The sequence below is a fragment of the Danio rerio genome, chromosome 15, assembly GCF_052040795.2.
Source record: "Danio rerio strain M-AB ecotype USA chromosome 15, GRCz13ab, whole genome shotgun sequence".
Lineage (NCBI taxonomy): Eukaryota > Metazoa > Chordata > Actinopteri > Cypriniformes > Danionidae > Danio > Danio rerio.
In genome coordinates, this window is record NC_141035.1 from 50,307,986 (window position 1) to 50,326,559 (window position 18,574).

Here is an 18,574-nt window from a genome sequence, read left to right on the forward strand (position 1 = left end):
TTTCCATCTAGTGTCTGAATAATGTGCAGATTAGTGTATACTCCATCAGCTGTTTTAGTTTCTGTTGTGTTTTTGACTGTTTGTCTCCATCTAGTGACTGAATAATGCGCAGGTTAGTGTATACTCCATCAGCTGTTTTAGTTTCTGTTGTGTTTTTGACTGTTTGGCGCCATCTAGTGTCTGAATAATGCACAGGTTAGTGTTTACTCCATCAGCTGTTTTAGTTTCTGTTGTGTTTTTGACTGTTTGTCTCCATCTAGTGTCTGAATAATGCACAGGTTAGTGTTTACTCCATCAGCTGTTTTAGTTTCTGTTGTGTTTTTGACTGTTTGTCTCCATCTATTGTCTGAATAATGCGCAGGTTAGTGTATACTCCACCAGCTGTTTTAGTTTCTGTTGTGTTTTTGACTGTTTGTCTCCATCTAGTGTCTGAATAATGTGCAGGTTAGTGTTTACTCCATCAGCTGTTTTAGTTTCTGTTGTGTTTTTGACTGTTCGTCTCCATCTAGTGAGTGAATAATGCGCAGGTTAGTGTATACTCCATCAGCTGTTTTAGTTTCTGTTGTGTTTTTGACTGTTTGTCTCCATCTAGTGTCTGAATAATGCGCAGGTTAGTGTATACTCCATCAGCTGTTTTAGTTTCTGTCAGCTTTGTGTTTTTGACTGTTTGGCTCCATCTAGTGTCTGAATAATGTGCAGGTTAGTGTATACTCCATCAGCTGTTTTAGTCTCTGTCAGCTTTGTGTTTTTGACTGTTTGACTCCATCTAGTGTCTGAATAATGCGCAGGTTAGTGTATATTCCATCAGCTGTTTTAGTTTCTGTTGTGTTTTTGACTGTTTGTCTCCATCTAGTGTCTGAATAATGCGCAGGTTAGTGTATACTCCATCAGCTGTTTTAGTTTCTGTTGTGTTTTTGACTGTTTGGCTCCATCTAGTGTCTGAATAATGCGCAGGTTAGTGTATACTCCATCAGCTGTTTTAGTTTTTGACTGTTTGTCTCCATTTAGTGAGTGAATAATGCGCAGGTTAGTGTATACTCCATCAGCTGAAGTTTCAGCTTCGCATTAGACTGCCGATTAACCTGTCGAGCTTTAATATGCGAAACAACTGCCTAGTTATACTTTATGCCAAACTTAACAACCGGCTGGATTTACATTATACCAATTATTACACAGATATTTCCCTCAAAACTAAACAACCCGACACAACATTGATCTAAGCTGTATTAATTTACTAGCTTTTCAATTAAAAGTAAAGCTCGACAAAGAAAAAGCCAAAGTAATTCTTGAATGCATCAAACACTGTAGTGAAGAGACAAGTTTACATACATTCAACGGTCAATATAATTGGTAGTACCCAGATAAGCCTGTGTTATTAGTTTAATTTGACTACTATATGAGAATAACATTGCTCAGAATGTTTGATTGGCCAATAAGAAACAAGTAATTGTATCAAGTACAAATATAAACACACATGTATAATATGTGAAAAAGACTAATTAACATTTACAATTATTTATTTGACACTTCCATCCAAAATGACTTGCAAATGAGGATAAAATAAGCAGAAAGCACAAATGAATATGACAATTTAGCAGGATTTTTTTCTTTTTGAGCCCTTGTAAGGGCGTATTTGTTGGAAAGTGTCTGGTGTACATGAAGAGGAACAGCAAAGTGTATTTCCTACTGGTGGTGTGTGAAGCAATATACATGACATTTTTTAAATAAAGAAATGATAAGTGTAACTCAGACAATACAGGTTGTTTAAGAGCTGTAAAGACTTACCAGGCTTGTCATCTTCATCCTCATCATCATCACTGCCTAAAGCCTTTCGTTTGGGCCCTTCATCATCTTCATCATCACTGGCTAGAGCTCTCCGTTTGGGTCTTTCATCTTCATCATCACTATCTAAAGCCTTTCGTTTGGGCCCTTCATCTTCATCACTATCTAAAGCCTTTCGTTTGGGCCCTTCATCTTCATCATCACTAGCTAGAACTTTTCGTTTGGGTCTTTCATCTTCATCATCATCACTATCTAAAGCTTTTGATTTGGGCCCTCCATCATCATCATCACTACCTAAAGCCTTTCGTTTAGGCCCTTCATCTTCATCATCATCACTACCTAAAGCCTTTCGTTTAGGCCCTTCATCTTTATCATCATCATCATCACTATCTAAAGCCTTTCGTTTGGGCCTTTTATCATCTTCATCATCATCATCACTATCTAAAGCCTTTCGTTTAGGACGTTTATCATCTTCATCGCTGTTTAAAGCCTTTTGTTTAGGCTCTTCATCCTCATCATCATCACTACCTAAAGCCTTTCGTTTGGGCCTTTCATCTTCATCATCACTACCTAGAGCCCTTCTTTTAGGCCCTTCATCTTCATCATCACTACCAAGAACCCTTGTTTTAGGCCCTTCATCATCCTCATCATCATCATCACTACCCAGATCCCTTCTTTTAGGCCTTTTATCATCCTCATCACTTCCTGCTTCCTCTTTCGCTCTGTCCTCGTCTTCCTCGCTTTCCGAGTTCATTGCGGTTTTCCACTTCCCCTTCCTCCCTCCCTCCTCGTCCTCATCTTCAGAGTGGTTCTGAGTCCTCTGTTTGGGCCTGTCCTCGTCTGAATCGCTGCCGGCGTCTGATTTAGGGCTGCGTCTCTTCTGCTGCTCTTCCTCAGAGTCGCTAGCAGCATGCGTTTTCTCCTCTTCCTCCTCGAGGCAGACATATTCAATTACTCAATATATCATGATAATCAGCACACAATGTATCACTAGTAAGTGAATAATTATTCATGATTAACCCTTGCTCATCACTGCAGCAAATGCTTGAAGACTTATCAGGCGATTTATTTTCAGATATCCAGAATGTCTGGCCATTCTCCTCTGGCCTCATCAACAAGGCATTTGCGCCCACACAGCTGCAGCTTACTGGATAATTACTCTTTTTTTTTTTTTTTATTATTCTCTGTAAACCCTAGAGATGGTTGTGCGTGAAAATCCCAGTAGATCAGCAGTTTCTGAAATACTCAGAGCAGCCCGTCTGGCAGCAACAACCATGCCACGTTCAAAGTCTCTTAAATCCCCTTTCTTCCCCATTCTGATGCTCAGTTTGAACTGAAGCAGATCGTCTTGACCATGTCTACATGCCGAAATGCATTGAGCTGCTGCCATGTGATTGGCTGATTAAAAATTTGCATTAATGAGAAGTTGGACAGGTGTACCTAATAAAGTGGCCGGCGAGTGTAACTGTTTAATGTTTAAATGCACCAAAATCAAAAATTCCTGTCTAAATTCACTGAGAAATTTATAAAAAAAATTCATTTTCAAAAAGGTTACGCTGAGAATTGTATATGCAGTAGTCAACATCTGAAGTGGATCATCAAGTTGTCCTGAAACACCCATTCTAGTCCTGGGATAATTTTGAAAACTTTTTTGATGCACTTCGAAATGTTGACTACTGTAACAATACACTATGTAGAAGTACTACACTGGTTACAGTAACTATACCATTGTAGGAATTAAGATATTACAAATATTTTGATGTCTTTGATAATTCAAACATGAGCCGAAAACAGAGACAATTGGACAACCCAGCAGGTGGGAATGCGGGAAAAAACCAGTTCCCGCTACATTTCCATCTGAATCCACTGAAACTCGACTTCAACCCCCCCACCTCACACTATGGTCATTTCAATGTCTGAATGTTTTAAATGAACCCAAGTGACTTTATCCATCATGTTTGATATCATTTGAATTGTCTCAGTGCGATTGGTACAATGGTCTCATTCTCGCAGAAATAGACATAATCAAAACAATAAATATATAACTTCAGGCATCTTTTGAACCACTGTGAAGGGTGTGACTTTCCCACAGGCAGCACTAAATGCAAATGCCTTTCGTTATGCACACACCCCCTTCCTTGAGGGAATTCTTGGATTACTTAAGGTAAGGTTTGAGAAAGGCTCGGCGCGATTCTGCTTACCCAGATCAGCCCGTAACGTATAATTTGAAGTCAGGTATGCATCGCTTCATCTTGGATTTATCTTTGATAATTTGATGTTTTGTATTGATCATTTATGAATTGACTGATTGAATTGGCATAATACATTTACCTGATTAATAAATTGTTATGTTTGACCATATTTTGCTCACTCGGTAATTATTAATTCAAGTAGATTACGCCGTATCCTTGTTTCCGCACGTCTTGCGTCAGGTCAGTAGACGGACTAAAATCCAGTTGAGACACAGTAATTGTGTTTTAAGGATCCGACTGACTCTTGATATTGATTCAAGTGTACTTGGGTGGAAAATGCGTTAACTTCTGTCTAGGTCAACAAGGTGTTGCACGACTAACCTAGATTGGGTACCTGACCTTTGTTTGTAAGTAATATTATTCTAAATTAAGTTCATATGGGAAACCATGGGCTTGGTGAAAACCAAAGTTACTATAGAGTCCAGTAGTCGGGTACATTTATAATAATGCCCTAACCTCTAATTAGAAATGATATTTTTTTTAACTCAAGGGTGTACATCTAAGCGGGACTAAGGCCCCGTTTACACTAGTGCGTTTTAGTTTGAAAACGCATAAGTTTTGCTACGGTTACGCCATCCGTTCACACTACGCCGGAGTTCTCGAGCGTCGAAAACGGAGCATTTCGAAAGCGCTGGAGAGGCCGTTTTCATTCTGAAACTCTGCTGCTCTGTCTCAGTGTGGATGATGGAAAACGGAGACATCTGAAAACGGAGGCGGGGCTGCAGACGTTCGCCTCTCTGATTGGGGCTTTTCCTGAATTTTAAGTAGCCTAACACACAGTTCAGTCCTGCATTCTCTCTTTGTAAGTTCAGACTTCACAAGTTTGATCAAGGCTGCAGTCTCTTCTTCTCAGTTTGATATGGAAAACAGACAATACCGAGGACACGGGTAAATCTTCAAAGGGAACAGTGTACTTTATAACTTCATTCACATCACCCTGCCTACGTTGTTTCACTTTCTCAACAATAAAATGTAAACATGATATAAGGAACTGCCTATTTTCATTTTAATATTAACAACTAAACAGACAGCAGAAATGTTGAGGCGTCGTGCTGCATATATGAGCGTCATCTTCACTGTGTGGATATTTATAACAAAACGGAGCCGATAACTGCCTCCTTTCAATTTCAGTGAAAATACGAAACACACCCTCTCTTCTGCTGAATATCAGTTTTAATAATCGATAATGGCCATTATAAAAGTATAACATACAATAAGTGTATACATTATAGGAAATAAAGGCAAGCGATCAGTCAATATACAGAATGTAGGCTACGTGGTTACATTAATCATTAACTTATCTTTGCACTCAGCCAAAACACGTTACCTGAGAACAAGTAATAGATTCCAATGACCAAAGTCAGGGAATATGTCGTTAGATAAAGACAACAAGATGAGTGAAATATCCCGTTTAATAAATATAGTGAGATTAGATCCAGCGGGAGATGCTTGATGAGAAGTCCGACTAGCAGAGCTCTCATCTGGGTAGATGGGCTGCAGTGCTTGCCCGAGAGTGTGTGTGTGGTCACGTGATGTGTGTTTTCAGCGTTTTGGTGTGGACGGAGAGCAGTTCAGAAACGCTGGGTAAAACGCGAGTGTGGACGCGGATCGTTTTCATTCTTCAACGCCGTTTTAAAACTAAAACGCACTAGTGTAAACGAGGCCTAACTAAAGTACTTTAGAACGAGCGCGCTGGTAGCGGCCATCCAAAGTATTAATCAATTACCTCTGTTTAATATTCAAGACTGGCCAGAGTGTGACCGTGAGGGACGCCTTCGGCTGGGGCGATTTCTCTGAGCACCCGAATGAACGGATGTGATAGTTACTAGTGAAGACAAAAGGTTCAAACATTTATCTAAATCATATATTGATATAATCTTAATGTTTTATGATTGGAGTCAGATAAAACTAAAGATAAATATATTAATATTTTAAACCACCTCATACTAAAATTGGAGTCAGATACGAGTTAAATTTAAGGTAGATCAACATTGTGCACTGGAAAGACCGAACAGGCATCGAACCTTCATCCACCAGTGGACACAGTCATTGGACCTACTGGCTGGACCTTACACCATGATAAAAGCTTCCTTCTCTCGCAACAAGAAAATTTGATGCCTACCTCCAGGTCAGACGTGCTGGCTCTTCTCTTCACGGGAGAGCTGCTGTCCTCATCGCTGTCTGCGGGTCGTGGCGGCTCCATCTCTGAATCGCTGTTGTCTGACTTTCTGTCTTCATTATCGCTGCCGTCATCCTGCAAGGGCAGAAACATCAGGAAATCAAGTTTGAGAATATAAGAACAGTTAATGTTCAGTACAAATCATTGTGATTTATTGCATCTAAATATAAAAGCTTATGAGAAGAATAATTGATAACTTGCGGTTGAATTTTAGAAAATAATGCACTCCCCAGGTGGTCGTATGAAGCAGAGTGGCTGTTACACTTCAGATCTGCATTACTTTCTATCATACTAATGCACAGGTGTCAAACTGAGCGAAAGCTTAGCTTTAACCCTAATTAAACACACCTGATCAAACTACTCAAGTCCTTCAGGCTTGTTTGAAACCTTTAAGTAAGTGTGTTGAAGCAGGGCTGGAACTAAAACCGCTCAGGCCCTCCAGGAGTTTGTCACGCCTGTGAGTGTGCGGAACGCTTTCCTCTGATTGGCTGATGAGCATTCTAAGGTGTTTGGTTATTTTCAGCTAAAGTAGTTTGGGCAGGTTGAGCACATTACAGCTGCATATATCACTACGCTGAATGATTTAAGTTATTACACAGCTACAACTGTGCACGATATCGGAACAACTTGACATGACAATATATATTTTTTATCTGTGGGATGGATGGATGGAACAATACACAGACAGACAGACAGATAGAGACGGACGGATGGATGGATGGAACAATAGACAGACAGAATAGATGGATAGATGGATGGATGGATAGATGGACGGATGGATAGATTGATAGAACAATACACAGACAGACAGAACGATAGATAGTTTGACCTGTGGTCCTGGCCAGCTATAATCCTAACTCAACATTGCATATCTTGTGATGTGGCTTTTGCAGATGCAAACGTTGTGATATCGATGCTCAAATGATATATTGTGCAGTCCAATCAAAAATCACATCAAAACACAACAGAAGGATTTGGAGGAGATGTGGAGGAATCTAGTGCAACATACAGAAGCAGTTTGAGCAGACAAACAAACTCTCAATCACAACATCTCAACAGTGAAGCAGCTTCGTAGACCACAGTGGAATAATACAATCAATTCTGTCGAATTATAAGAAAATAATGCACAAATAACGCTCTATCGCCCATTCGGTTGTACATTACTTTATTTATCACCAGCCTGTTGTCAAATATTCCAAACAGTTTTTAACAGACTGGACTTAATTATTCTGCCTATACTACAGAATTAAATGAAATTATTTAAAACTGAACTGAATACAGGGGTGTCCAAACTCAGTCCTGGAGGGCCAGAATCCTGGAAAGTTAAGTTCCAACCCCAATTAAACACACCTGAACCAGCTAATCGAGCTCTTTCTGGGTTTACTAGAAACTTCTAGAAAGGTGTGTTGAAGGACGTTGGAGCTAAACTATGCAGGACAGCCCTGGTCAAAATCAGGGCTCGACAATAAGGACTGCCCGATGGCCCGGGGCCAGCGTGCGAGACACTCGGGCCAGTGTACAGAATGTTACTGACCCGATCGGGCCAGTGCTGCCTTTTTGCCTGCCAGACTGAGCCAGAGCTGCGTGCTGCGACTGTCTGTCAATTGTGTGCAAATACAATCTTACGGTGCTTTCACACATAGACGTTTGTTTTGGAATCTGTCTCGTTTCCCCCGTTAGCGCGGTTTGTTTGGCATATATCCAGCAGTTGCGCTCAGCGCTCGCATCCGCGCCAAATCAATCAGTCCGAGATCGCCTGAATGAGACGCTCTATGCCCTATTGAGCGGATCGATTGTAGTGAGAAAACAAAACAATGCAACGAACTAACCACCCAGGCTATATCACAGTGTATTATGATTGTGTAATAGCAATATATACGGCTATATGACGAGAGAATGATGAGCAGGGCGAGAAATATTACCGAGAGCTGTTTATCCAGCCTGATCTCGGTTTATCCGTCAGGAAAATTGACTGAAGTTAATATCTGATCATTTTTCCATATTTTAATCATATAATATGTTGTGTTAGACCAGTTGTTTTGTTAATTTCCGCACTGACAGCTCAAAAGACAGATCAACATTGATTTTCTTCGCGATCTGATGAAGTCTCGGTTCATATGCTATATATAACATATGTCTCTCTATAATGTAAGCCTAAAATGCAGAATTCTAGCCAACGTTTCTTTAATAGATTGATTAATTCAATAGATAATTTTTCAAAACCTGACAATTGAAATGAGGCTCTGTATAAGAAAGTCTGACCTCTCTGGTTTGTATTTGGTGACGTTGTCTGTGGGTTGTTAAAATTAAAGTGCACATTTTCGCTTATAAAATATTCTATACACAACTGGTCAAAAGTTTGGGGTCAGTATGATTGTTAAATATGTTAAAATAAGCTTCTTCTGCTCACCAAGGCTGCAATTATTTCATCATAAATACAAATTGTGAAATGTTGCACTATAAAATAACTGTTCAAAAGTAGTTTATCATTTAATTTATTCATTTATTGCAGTGATTTTAAAGATGAAATTTCAGCTTCATTACTCCAGTCACATGATCCTTCAGAAATCACTAATATTAATTATTATTATATTTATTAATGGTAATAGTAATAAAAGCAATAATGTCTGGAGTAATAATTTTATTTGAAACTACATACAATAAGAAAGCAGTTATTTAAAATGTTCATGAATATTTAACAATTTAACATTTTTTACATTTAATAAATATTAACTGAATAATTTTCCTTAATTTTTTCAAAAATTACTGTAAATATATACACTTGAAGTCAGAGTTATTAGCCCCACTTTGTTGTTTTTTTTCTTTTTAAAATATTTCCTAAGTTTTGTTTAACAGAGCAAGGAAATGTTGATAGTATGTCCGATAATATTTTTTTCTCTGAATAATGTCTTATTTGTTTTATTTTGGCTAGAATGAAAGCAGTTTTTAATTTTTTATGAACCATTTTAAGGTCAAATTTATTAGCCCCTTAAGCTAATTGTTTTTCAGATTGTCTACAGAACAAACCATCGTTATACAATAACTTGCCTAATTACCATAGCCTGTCTAGTTAACCTAATTAACCTCGTTATGCCTTTCACACACACACGCACGCGCACACGCACGCACGCACACACACACACACAGTCAAATAGCTATTAACTTTTTTTTTAGGTGGGGCCAGTGAAAATTTTGGCCGGGCAAGTAAAAATCAGAACCACTGGCCCGATCGGGCCAGTAGAAATAATCCTTAGCGTTGAACCCTGAAAATGATCCTACTTTTACAGTCACATGATGGCTTTAACAGATATAAAACAAACAAAATCATATGTTTTTGTAATGCATGCATGAGAATATACACAAGTGCGTACAGATTTAAATACTAATTTTTACTCACATCAGACTGTCGTGATCCGGGCCCAGCGTCCTCCTGCTCGTCCTGAACCGGAGTTGCACTGCCATCATCTGAGCAAACACACGATACATCAGTCACACAGCTCATCATGTCATGAACCAACACTTGATGAAGCTGACGCAAAGGTTCAGTTGCCATCTCCAGTCTTTACAGGAACACTTCACAACAAAACAAAGATGTTTACATTGGTTCTGCACATGCTCCAGCATGGATATCGCAATGTGTGCATGAGCAAAAGTCAAAAAAAGTGGAGCGTTCCTTCAACACTCTGACAACTGTGCCAGTCTCATACAGATTCACTGATTTGTATAGTGTTTATTAGTATTTATAATTGTGACGATTTATTGACAACAATTGCACAGAGGAACAGCATGTCTATTATTTCTAAGGGTGTCACAATCCTCCAAATCCTCGATATGATTACATTTTCCATTCTAGAGTGACATTTCGATTTGATTCTTGATTTAAAAAAGAAAAATCTGAAAGCACAAGCTATGTGCATTAAGACTTTTATGCAATATAATAATATCTGACGCTTGTGCGTTGTGACAGTGATGAAGCTGTGTGTTGCTCTGAAGGTCCAGCAATCTGTAGTCAAGACTACTAAAAGTGCACTGCTAAGATCTTCAGTAACTTTCTCCTTCACATTATTGTACATGGAGGGTATCACCATTGGCTCGTTTCCACTGACTGGTACAGTACGGTACGGGTCGGTACGGGTCACCTTTATCAGGCTGGCGTTTCCACTACCAAGGGAACCCTTTTGGAGGGCGTGGTGTAAGACAAAGTTTCAGTCGACGTCATTTTCGCTCGAGAAAAGGTCTACAATAAAGCTGCAGAGGTCGCTCACATATCATATGAAAAGCACTTCTCACAAAACAGACGCTTTACACACATAAATACTTGTGTATAAATGTTTATTACTAACTTTTCTATGAACATGAGTTGATTATAACTGCAGATCAATGACGGTGCGAAACAGCCTACTGTAACGTCTGTAATTATATTAAATAAATGAACATATATGAACACATACAGCACCTTACAGTCTCCGATATGTTACCAACTACAGAAGAACTACACAAAGCAGACATTTCATCCTTAATTAGGTTCAAAACAACACAAAGTATATCCTACAGTCAGAGCAAACCTCTCATCTGTGTCTGTAATCTTCAGCAGCACTGAAGCCTCTGTTAGAGAGTCATTTCATCATTCCCAGTTCATATTAGTGACCAAAGGGTGATAATAAAGATTAAAACAAGGCAGTTTGTTCACGTTTGCTGAAGAAATAACCTGCTCCTTGGCTTCGCCTATTTTCCGTGCTCCACTCTCGCGTTTGTCAGCTTCTCACAGGATCGGGTTTCCAAAGCTCGTCAATAATCAAGCGCACGTTATTATTATCAGCTCAAGAAGTTTGTTATTTCAGATAGAGACGCAGCACAGGGTGATTCTGCTCTTCTCCATGGCTTTGTGGCTGTTAATCAAGATGACGACAGGGTTTGTTTGCAGGATCGACCATGGCTGCATATGTATTTATAATTCCGCTGTAATCTCTCGCTGTGTATTTCAAACATGGCAGGTCCTTTGTTTACATTCTGGCTTGTTGGGTCTACGAATGACGCATCTCTGTAAACCAATAGCGTTCAGCTGCGCGTCTAGCTCTGCCTTTTAGTACCCTTTCTCGTTTTTGGGACCCTTTCGAAGGGGTGCCGAAAAAGTGGTACGGTACGGTTTGGTACGCCTTTTGACAGTGGAAACAGCCATAAAAGCGTACCAAACCGAACCACTCAGTGGAAACGGACCTCATAGCTGTGAAATTTTTCTACCACTGAATAAAGCCTGATTTATACTTCTGCTTCAGGTGACCGGCGTAACCAACGGCGCATGCAACGCGCGTAGCTGTGCATTTATACTTCTGCGCGCTCTCTGTCGGTCTGCATTAACACTTCCGAAACGCTAGTTGGCAGTGAGGTGTAAATGTTCCTCTGTGTCGAGTTTCTTCGCTGCTGTTTTGCTTTTCCTGAACACTTCCGGGATGTACAAGTGGCTCAAACTCGCTCATTTTGAGGCAGGAACCGGCGGACGTGCAAAAACTTTAACTATGAGGTAAACACAAAACAAAACTTTCCATCCGGAGCTCCTTCATGGGACTCCACACTTGTAAACAATCGCTACATTGGGCTCGCGCCATTCGTGCGGCTCTCGGTCCCGCCCAGACTCGTCAGCGCTACCAAGCCGACCAATCACAGAGCTTGCACTACGCGTTGTTGCGACGTGTAGTTACATTTTTTGAGAGGTGCACGTCAGTGACGCCAACGGCCACGGCGAAGGGCTATGCGTCAGCGCCGTAGCATACGCCGGTGTTTGACGCAGAAGTATAAATCAGCCTTAACCCATGGCGCATGCAACGCGCGTGGCTGTGCATTTATATTTCTGTGCGCTGTCTCTGTCGGTCTGCATTAACACTTCCGAAATGCTAGTTGGCAGTGAGGTGTTAATGCTCCTCTGTGTCGAGTTTCTTCGCTACTTTTTTGCATTTCCTGAACACTTCCGGGATGTACAAGTGGCTCAAACTCGCTCATTTTGAGGCAGGAATCAGCGGACGTGCAACAACTTTAACTATGAGGTAAACACAAAACAAAACTTTCCATCCGGAGCTCCTTCACGGGACTCCACACTTGTAAACAATCGCTACATTGGGCTCGCGCCATTCGTGCGGCTCTCGGTCCCGCCCAGACTCGTCAGCGCTACCAAGCCGACCAATCACAGAGCTTGCGCTACGCGTCGTTGCGACGTGCAGTTACATTTTTTGAGAGGTGCACGTCAGTGACGGCGATGGCCACGGCGAAGGGCTATGCATCAGCACCGTAGCATACGCCTGTGTTTGACGCAGAAGTATAAATCAGCCTTAAGGTCGCATGTCCATGACTGCAAGTACTCCTACCATGCTAGTAATTGCCTTTGCACGTGTTGACTTACCTGGAAGTTTTATTCCAAATGAAGACAGGAGAGTAGTTTGTGTTACACTATGTTTTTGTGATGCCTGCGGAGATGCTCTGCCATGTTAGTCGTGCAGCCGGTGGAATAATGTGGTTAAAGTACATAGCAGAGCTTGCAAACCTTTTTTTTTTGTTGTTACTGGAAATCCAAAACACTTCCACACCGGTGAATTCATTGAAAGAGGAAGGGGTTTAAGTTCTGTTGAAGGGTCTCCTGCGTCTGCAGTTGCCATGCTATCTTTTGGCTGTTTGTTGCAGCAGTTAGGTCGACTCGCAGCACTTTAACAACTGTTTTTTTTTGTTTTGCTTGGCAAGCCAAGCTGACGTGACATGGGGGCGTGGCAGCATCAACGATTCCATTTTTTGATTCGATAATCGAGATTGAGCATGAATTTCGATTGACTTCGATTTAAAATCGTGACACCCTTAATTATTTCTAAGATCGTTACTTTGAAAACTATACAGTAATGCACATTTATTGTACTACCAAAATACCATGCGAAGCTTCTTCAAGAGATGAGAGTTATGTCATCAATAGAAATGCGTGTTTAATGTACTCATATTCCATGCTAGACTAAAATACTTTAAAGAATACCATGGTAAATGTTCAAGTACATGGCGTTAGTATGGTATTTGCTCAACAATAAAAAAAGCACACAAAAATACCATTACACTTTGATGTATTGTATATTAATGCGTGTTTACTGTACTCAAACTCTATGCTATGCTAAAGTACTTCAAAGAATACCATGGTAAATGTTCATTACCATGGTAATTGCTCAAAAACATGAAAATACCATTATACTTCCAATTTTTGTTATAGCAATACATGTTTACTGTCCTCATACTACATGCTAGGCTAAAGTACTTCAACTTTATACCATGGTAAATGTTCAAGTACATGGCATTTGCTCAAAAACATACAGAAATACCATTATACTTTGATGTATTGAATACTAATGCGTGTTTACTGTACTCCTGTGCTGTGCTAGGCTAACGTACCTCAAAGAACACCATGGTAAATGTTCAAGTACACAGCATTTAGCATGGTATTTGCTAAAAAATACGAAAATAACATTTTACCCATGTATTGTATAGTAATGCGTGTTTACTGTACATGTTGAGCTAAAGCACCTAAAAATAGCATGCTGTTACTGTGGTGAACGTACACGCGCATGGTAACACTAACGTTACTGTTCCAATGCTAATAAAACTGATATGAAACCTTGGCTTACCTGAGTGAATCTCGTCTTCTCCATCCATCTGGACGGAACCGTGGGGTTACACTCAAACACACACTCTCACACACACACAGACACACGAATAACAACAGTACAATCTGAAGAGGCGCTAAACTGAGCAGTAGCACTCCGGGTTTTCCGCGGCTTCAGAAAACCCGGTTGTTCAGCGAACCAGCGGAGCTCAACTATCCGTCAGGGACTGTTAAGACACTCATCTGTCAGAATATTAATATTTTAACTATCGACGTATTGCTAATTGTCCGTTTCTGTCCCTGTTTCTTTCTTCCTCTAAAATGGTGTCGCCGCTAAAGAGACGCATGCGTGCAGACGCCCCGGCGCTTTCAAATGACGTCAGTCAAACGATCATTGTCATTCGAAAGGGGCGGAGCATAGGAAACGCGCGTAAATATTTTCGTCAGTAAATTAATTCATGTTTCTAGATAATTTACATGAATTATATAAATCAGAGCAGAGGTCTCCAACTGGATTCCTGGAGGGCCGCAGCTCTGCACAATTTTCCTCTAACCCTAATCAAACACAGCTGATCCAACTAATCAAGGTGTTCAAGACAACTATAGACTATTGAGATGGAGATGGTTGGAGAGCTGTGGTCCTCCAGGAATTGAGTATGAGACCATTGATATATATATATATATATATAAATATATATATATATATATATATATATATATATATATATATATATATATATATATATATATATATATATATATATATAATAAATATATATATATATATATAAAAATATATATATATATAAATATATATATATATATATATAAATATATATATATAAATAAATAAATATATATATATATATACATATATATATATATATATAAATAAATAAATATATATATATATATACATATATATATATATATATATATATATATATATATATATATATATATATATATATATATATATATATATATTAATTGCATTTCTTATTGTTTGTAAAATGTCATTTTGCCTTATAAAATATTAAAATGATCCTATTTGGCTTTATTTTAGTGTAATTTACCAAATCTTTTGAGGCACTTGGTTGTTGATTTAATACATATATTTGATTCTGCTTTTTCCCTAGCCTATATACATGTAGAAATATTATGTGGTCATTGTATTCCAAATAAAAATGTACAAATACAAAAAAAAATGCTAATTATATGTCAGAATATGCTAATTATTTCACTCAATTTCAATTTAAAATGTCAAAAAGAAACTTCTGTGCCAATGCCAAAGTGGAAAGTGCATAGACACTTACATGATTACGGCAACACGAGTTTGATTCCCGCCTTGAGGTCCTATGCCGATTCTTCCCCTCTCTCTGCTCCCCACACTTTCCTGTCAATTCTCTCTAATGTCCTGTCCAATAAAGGTGAAATCCCCGAAAAGATAATTATTATTTAAAAAAAAAAGAAACGTATAATTACAAGGTGACCATTTTAATATCAATATATTTTACAGTGAATCCCTTTTTGACTTTAGTATTTAGTATCTTAACAGTTATTTCACTCGATTTTCACTTGAGAAACTCTCATATGCTTTACGTTTGTTTCTATAACTACTATTTTCATTTATAGCACCTTATTTTTGCATCTCGTTTAAACACACTATGATCAGCAGCAGCTACGCTAATTATTTTCTTTATTCTCTATATTCACCTGGAGATAATCATCCCGAGGCCTCTAGAGATTATGCAGCACCATTAATGCGATCCAAGACCTGTGAAAAGATGATGCCAAGGTCTCCATAATCCTGGACCAGGCCGTATCCTGAGCTGATGCTGTGGTGGTCATGGAGGAGTGGAGAGCTTGAGACTGATTCCTGAAACACCCCAGTGACAGTTGAGTCTCCACATTGATACTGTGGGCCCGTCTGTACACCTGCAGTGACCTACTCACACCTGCAGTTCTCCAAGATGGACGTCCAGCACTCTCCAGCCTTCGGCGCCTAGACTGCAGCTCTGCGCAAGGTCGTTTGGCCAGAGGAGAAATGGTTGTGCCCAACTGAGCCTGGTTTCTCTCAAGGTTTTTTCCTTCACTTTTAATTAATTGGTGAAGTTTGGTCCTCCACTGTCGCCACTGGCTTGCATGGTTCGAGATCTGTAGAGCAGTGCATCGATGGATTTGCTCTTCAGTTTTCAGACTCTCAGCAGTGAATATTAAACCACACTGAACTGAACTAAACTGAACTTCATTTCTGAAATCTGGACGTACACTCTTTACATTTACTATAATCTTGTATGTGAAGCTGCTTTGACACAATCTACACTGTAAAAGAGCTAGACAAATATAGATGAATTGAATTGAATTGAATTATAAGAGGAAAACTGGAAATCGTTGTTGTTTTAGGTTGTGTATTTTTTATATAGGTCACAAACACATCACAAAGTCATAGTTAAATAGCTTTTTTAATAGAATAAGACACACGTTTAAGACATTGAAATATATTGTGTATGACATAACGGTAATTATTATAACAGTTTATTTATTTATTGTGCATTTAAAGTCAACATGGAAACAGCATTTCAAACTCATTTTACGTTCTTAAGCAGACATATTAACGGGTACAATTGAACATTAGGACATTGATTTAATCCAAAAAAGATTGTTTGGTAAATGAAAAGTGACAGGAGGGGAAAAACTATCAAGCATGAGAGAAAAAGACTTGAAGATTATTAAATTAATGACGGATTGTGAAGAATAACATGTTCAAATTTTATTCTTCATGAACCAAATTAACCATTTGCATTTTCTTTTCGGCCTAGTCCCTTCATTAATCTGGGGTCACCACAGCGGAATGAACCGCCAACTAATCCAGAATACGTTTTATGCAGCGAATACCCTTCCAGCTGCAACCCATCACTAGGAAACACCCACACACACTCATACACTACAGACAATTTAGCCTACTCAATTCCCCTATAGCGCATGTGTTTGGACTGTGGGGGAAACCGGAGCACCCGGAGAAAATCCATGATAACAAGGGGAGAACATGCAAACTCCACACAGAAATAGCAACTGATGCAGCCGAGGCTCAAACCAGCGACCTTCTTCCTGTGAGGCGAATGTGCTACCCACTGTGCCACCGTGCAGCAAATTTTTTGAGGAATTGTGCAAAAAAACTACATTTCCCATGATGCTGTAGAGAAAACTCCACTAATCAGAGTCATGAGAAGCACCTAAAGAGCTCTTTAGCTCCGCCCACTTTAACGAAACACAATCAATGAAGTAATGAAGTCTCCACATTTGCATATAAATCCACATTTTGTAGTTTCTAGATATTCAATCAACAACATTTCGTTAATATTTATACGATAAATTTTTCAGTTGTTTTATGTGTCGTTTGCAATGCATCATGGGATTGTAGTTCTTTACCTCATTAAAACTTTAAGTAGTGGCAGTAGGTTGAAAACTATCAGGTATTAGTAGCATGCTTTATAGAGCAAGTTATTCATTTGATGATGATTCGTACAGATCACAACCCAAGTGACCTGCGGATTTATATTGATACTGTTTTACGTTACTAAATTTGTAATGATGGCAGGGAGATCACCTCTCGTGTCATTCAAAATACATGTATGAAGAATTTAGGCTTTGCTGTAAAATATCATCATGACGGAGGTTGTGGTGGGTTATTGGGGATGTTGTGGGTTTCTAATGTTATTAAAGGGGTTTTCTGTCACTACTTGTTTACCCTGCATTAACACGTTTAATCATTTAAAGATCAGGATCTCAACACCCACGCACATAATTATAAATGATGCTGATTTGCATGTTTATAAATCCTCGAATCGCTGCATTCAAATCTGAAAATGCACTGAACACTAATGCCAGAAACACACATTCTTACAGGGACAGTTCAACCAAAAATAAAATTTAATATTCAGTTTCCATTGAAGAAGATATTTTGAAGAATGTTGGACTCTGGAAACATCCATAGTAAGAAAAACGAACCCTATGGAAGTCAATGGATATTTTCCCCCAGTATTCTTCCATTGTGTTCAACAGAAGTAAGAAACACAAATAGGTTTGGAACAAGTGTGAATAATGACACTATTTTCATTTGTCGTGTGAACTATCTCTTTAAAAAAGTAAAGAAGTTTAGTTGTTTTCATGTTGACTTCAATAAACTAAATATTCACCGTGTGTGTGAATCTCCTTCAGTGTTATTCATCCACTACAGTTCCCTGCATCATGATATAAGACAGACCAAAGGGTCAAACAAGTCTTTAGTAAAAGCATCGGAGCACAGTTTAAAATCAAGGACAGTCAGGTCAGTCCATATCCACCATACTTTACACAAATGTGTCAAGACTTCTCATTCAACTGACAATAGGTGAAGAGAATAATTGATGATTTGTAGCTGTGGAATAACCCAAATCATTCAGCGTAGTGATATGGTGCTCAAAACCTGCCGGAACTACTTAAGCTGTGTGTTTATCTGAAAATAACAGCAAACCTTAGAATGCTCATCAGCCAATTAAAATTAAGCATTTACCAGCAATACAAATCAGTGTTTGACCGCATGAAGAAAATACTATAGAAAAATATTGTAATAGTGCTTTGAACCATACTATAGTAAAGTGTATTATACTGTATATATTATAGTATTTACAACTCTGGTAATGAATGCTCCAGCATACTGTGGCGTTAACTGATATACTGATAAATATTGTA

At 38.9% G+C, this 18,574-nt stretch overlaps 2 protein-coding genes and 2 long non-coding RNA genes across 10 annotated transcripts in view; 2 read left to right on the forward strand and 2 right to left on the reverse strand.

Moving 5' to 3' along the window:
• Positions 1-14,183, reverse strand: part of iws1 (interacts with SUPT6H, CTD assembly factor 1) — a 35,595-nt gene extending 21,412 nt beyond the window's left edge. For 2 of the 6 annotated variants that reach the window (XM_087284679.1, XM_087284680.1), the window contains exons 1-4: positions 13,863-14,183; positions 9,611-9,678; positions 6,157-6,288; positions 1,786-2,710 (exon numbers count right to left, since the gene is read on the reverse strand). In XM_087284679.1, the coding sequence (XP_087140805.1) occupies positions 1,786-2,710; positions 6,157-6,288; positions 9,611-9,678; positions 13,863-13,890 (1,153 nt within the window). In that variant the 5' untranslated portion in view covers positions 13,891-14,183. Of the gene's footprint in view, positions 1-98; positions 548-1,785; positions 2,714-6,156; positions 6,289-9,610; positions 9,679-13,862 lie in introns of those variants that run through there. The other 4 variants (XM_087284677.1, XM_087284678.1, XM_087284681.1 and 1 more) reach the window with 3 other exon arrangements.
• On the forward strand, positions 9,804-14,178 carry LOC147833801 (uncharacterized). Its single transcript, XR_015510073.1, has 2 exons — positions 9,804-11,498; positions 12,015-14,178. It is a non-coding gene; the product is annotated as an uncharacterized LOC147833801 (long non-coding RNA).
• A 574-nt stretch (positions 14,184-14,757) lies between the features above and the next one.
• On the forward strand, positions 14,758-17,180 carry LOC147833802 (uncharacterized). Its single transcript, XR_015510036.1, has 3 exons — positions 14,758-15,772; positions 15,850-16,167; positions 16,247-17,180. It is a non-coding gene; the product is annotated as an uncharacterized LOC147833802 (long non-coding RNA).
• zgc:162872 overlaps positions 15,325-18,574 on the reverse strand; it is a 42,605-nt gene continuing 39,355 nt past the window's right edge. The window contains exons 23-24 of one of the 2 annotated variants that reach the window (XR_015508192.1): positions 15,852-15,997; positions 15,325-15,770 (exon numbers count right to left, since the gene is read on the reverse strand). The gene's annotated coding sequence lies outside the window, so the exon portion shown is untranslated. Of the gene's footprint in view, positions 15,771-15,851; positions 15,998-16,286; positions 18,471-18,574 lie in introns of those variants that run through there. The other variant, XR_015508191.1, reaches the window with a different exon arrangement.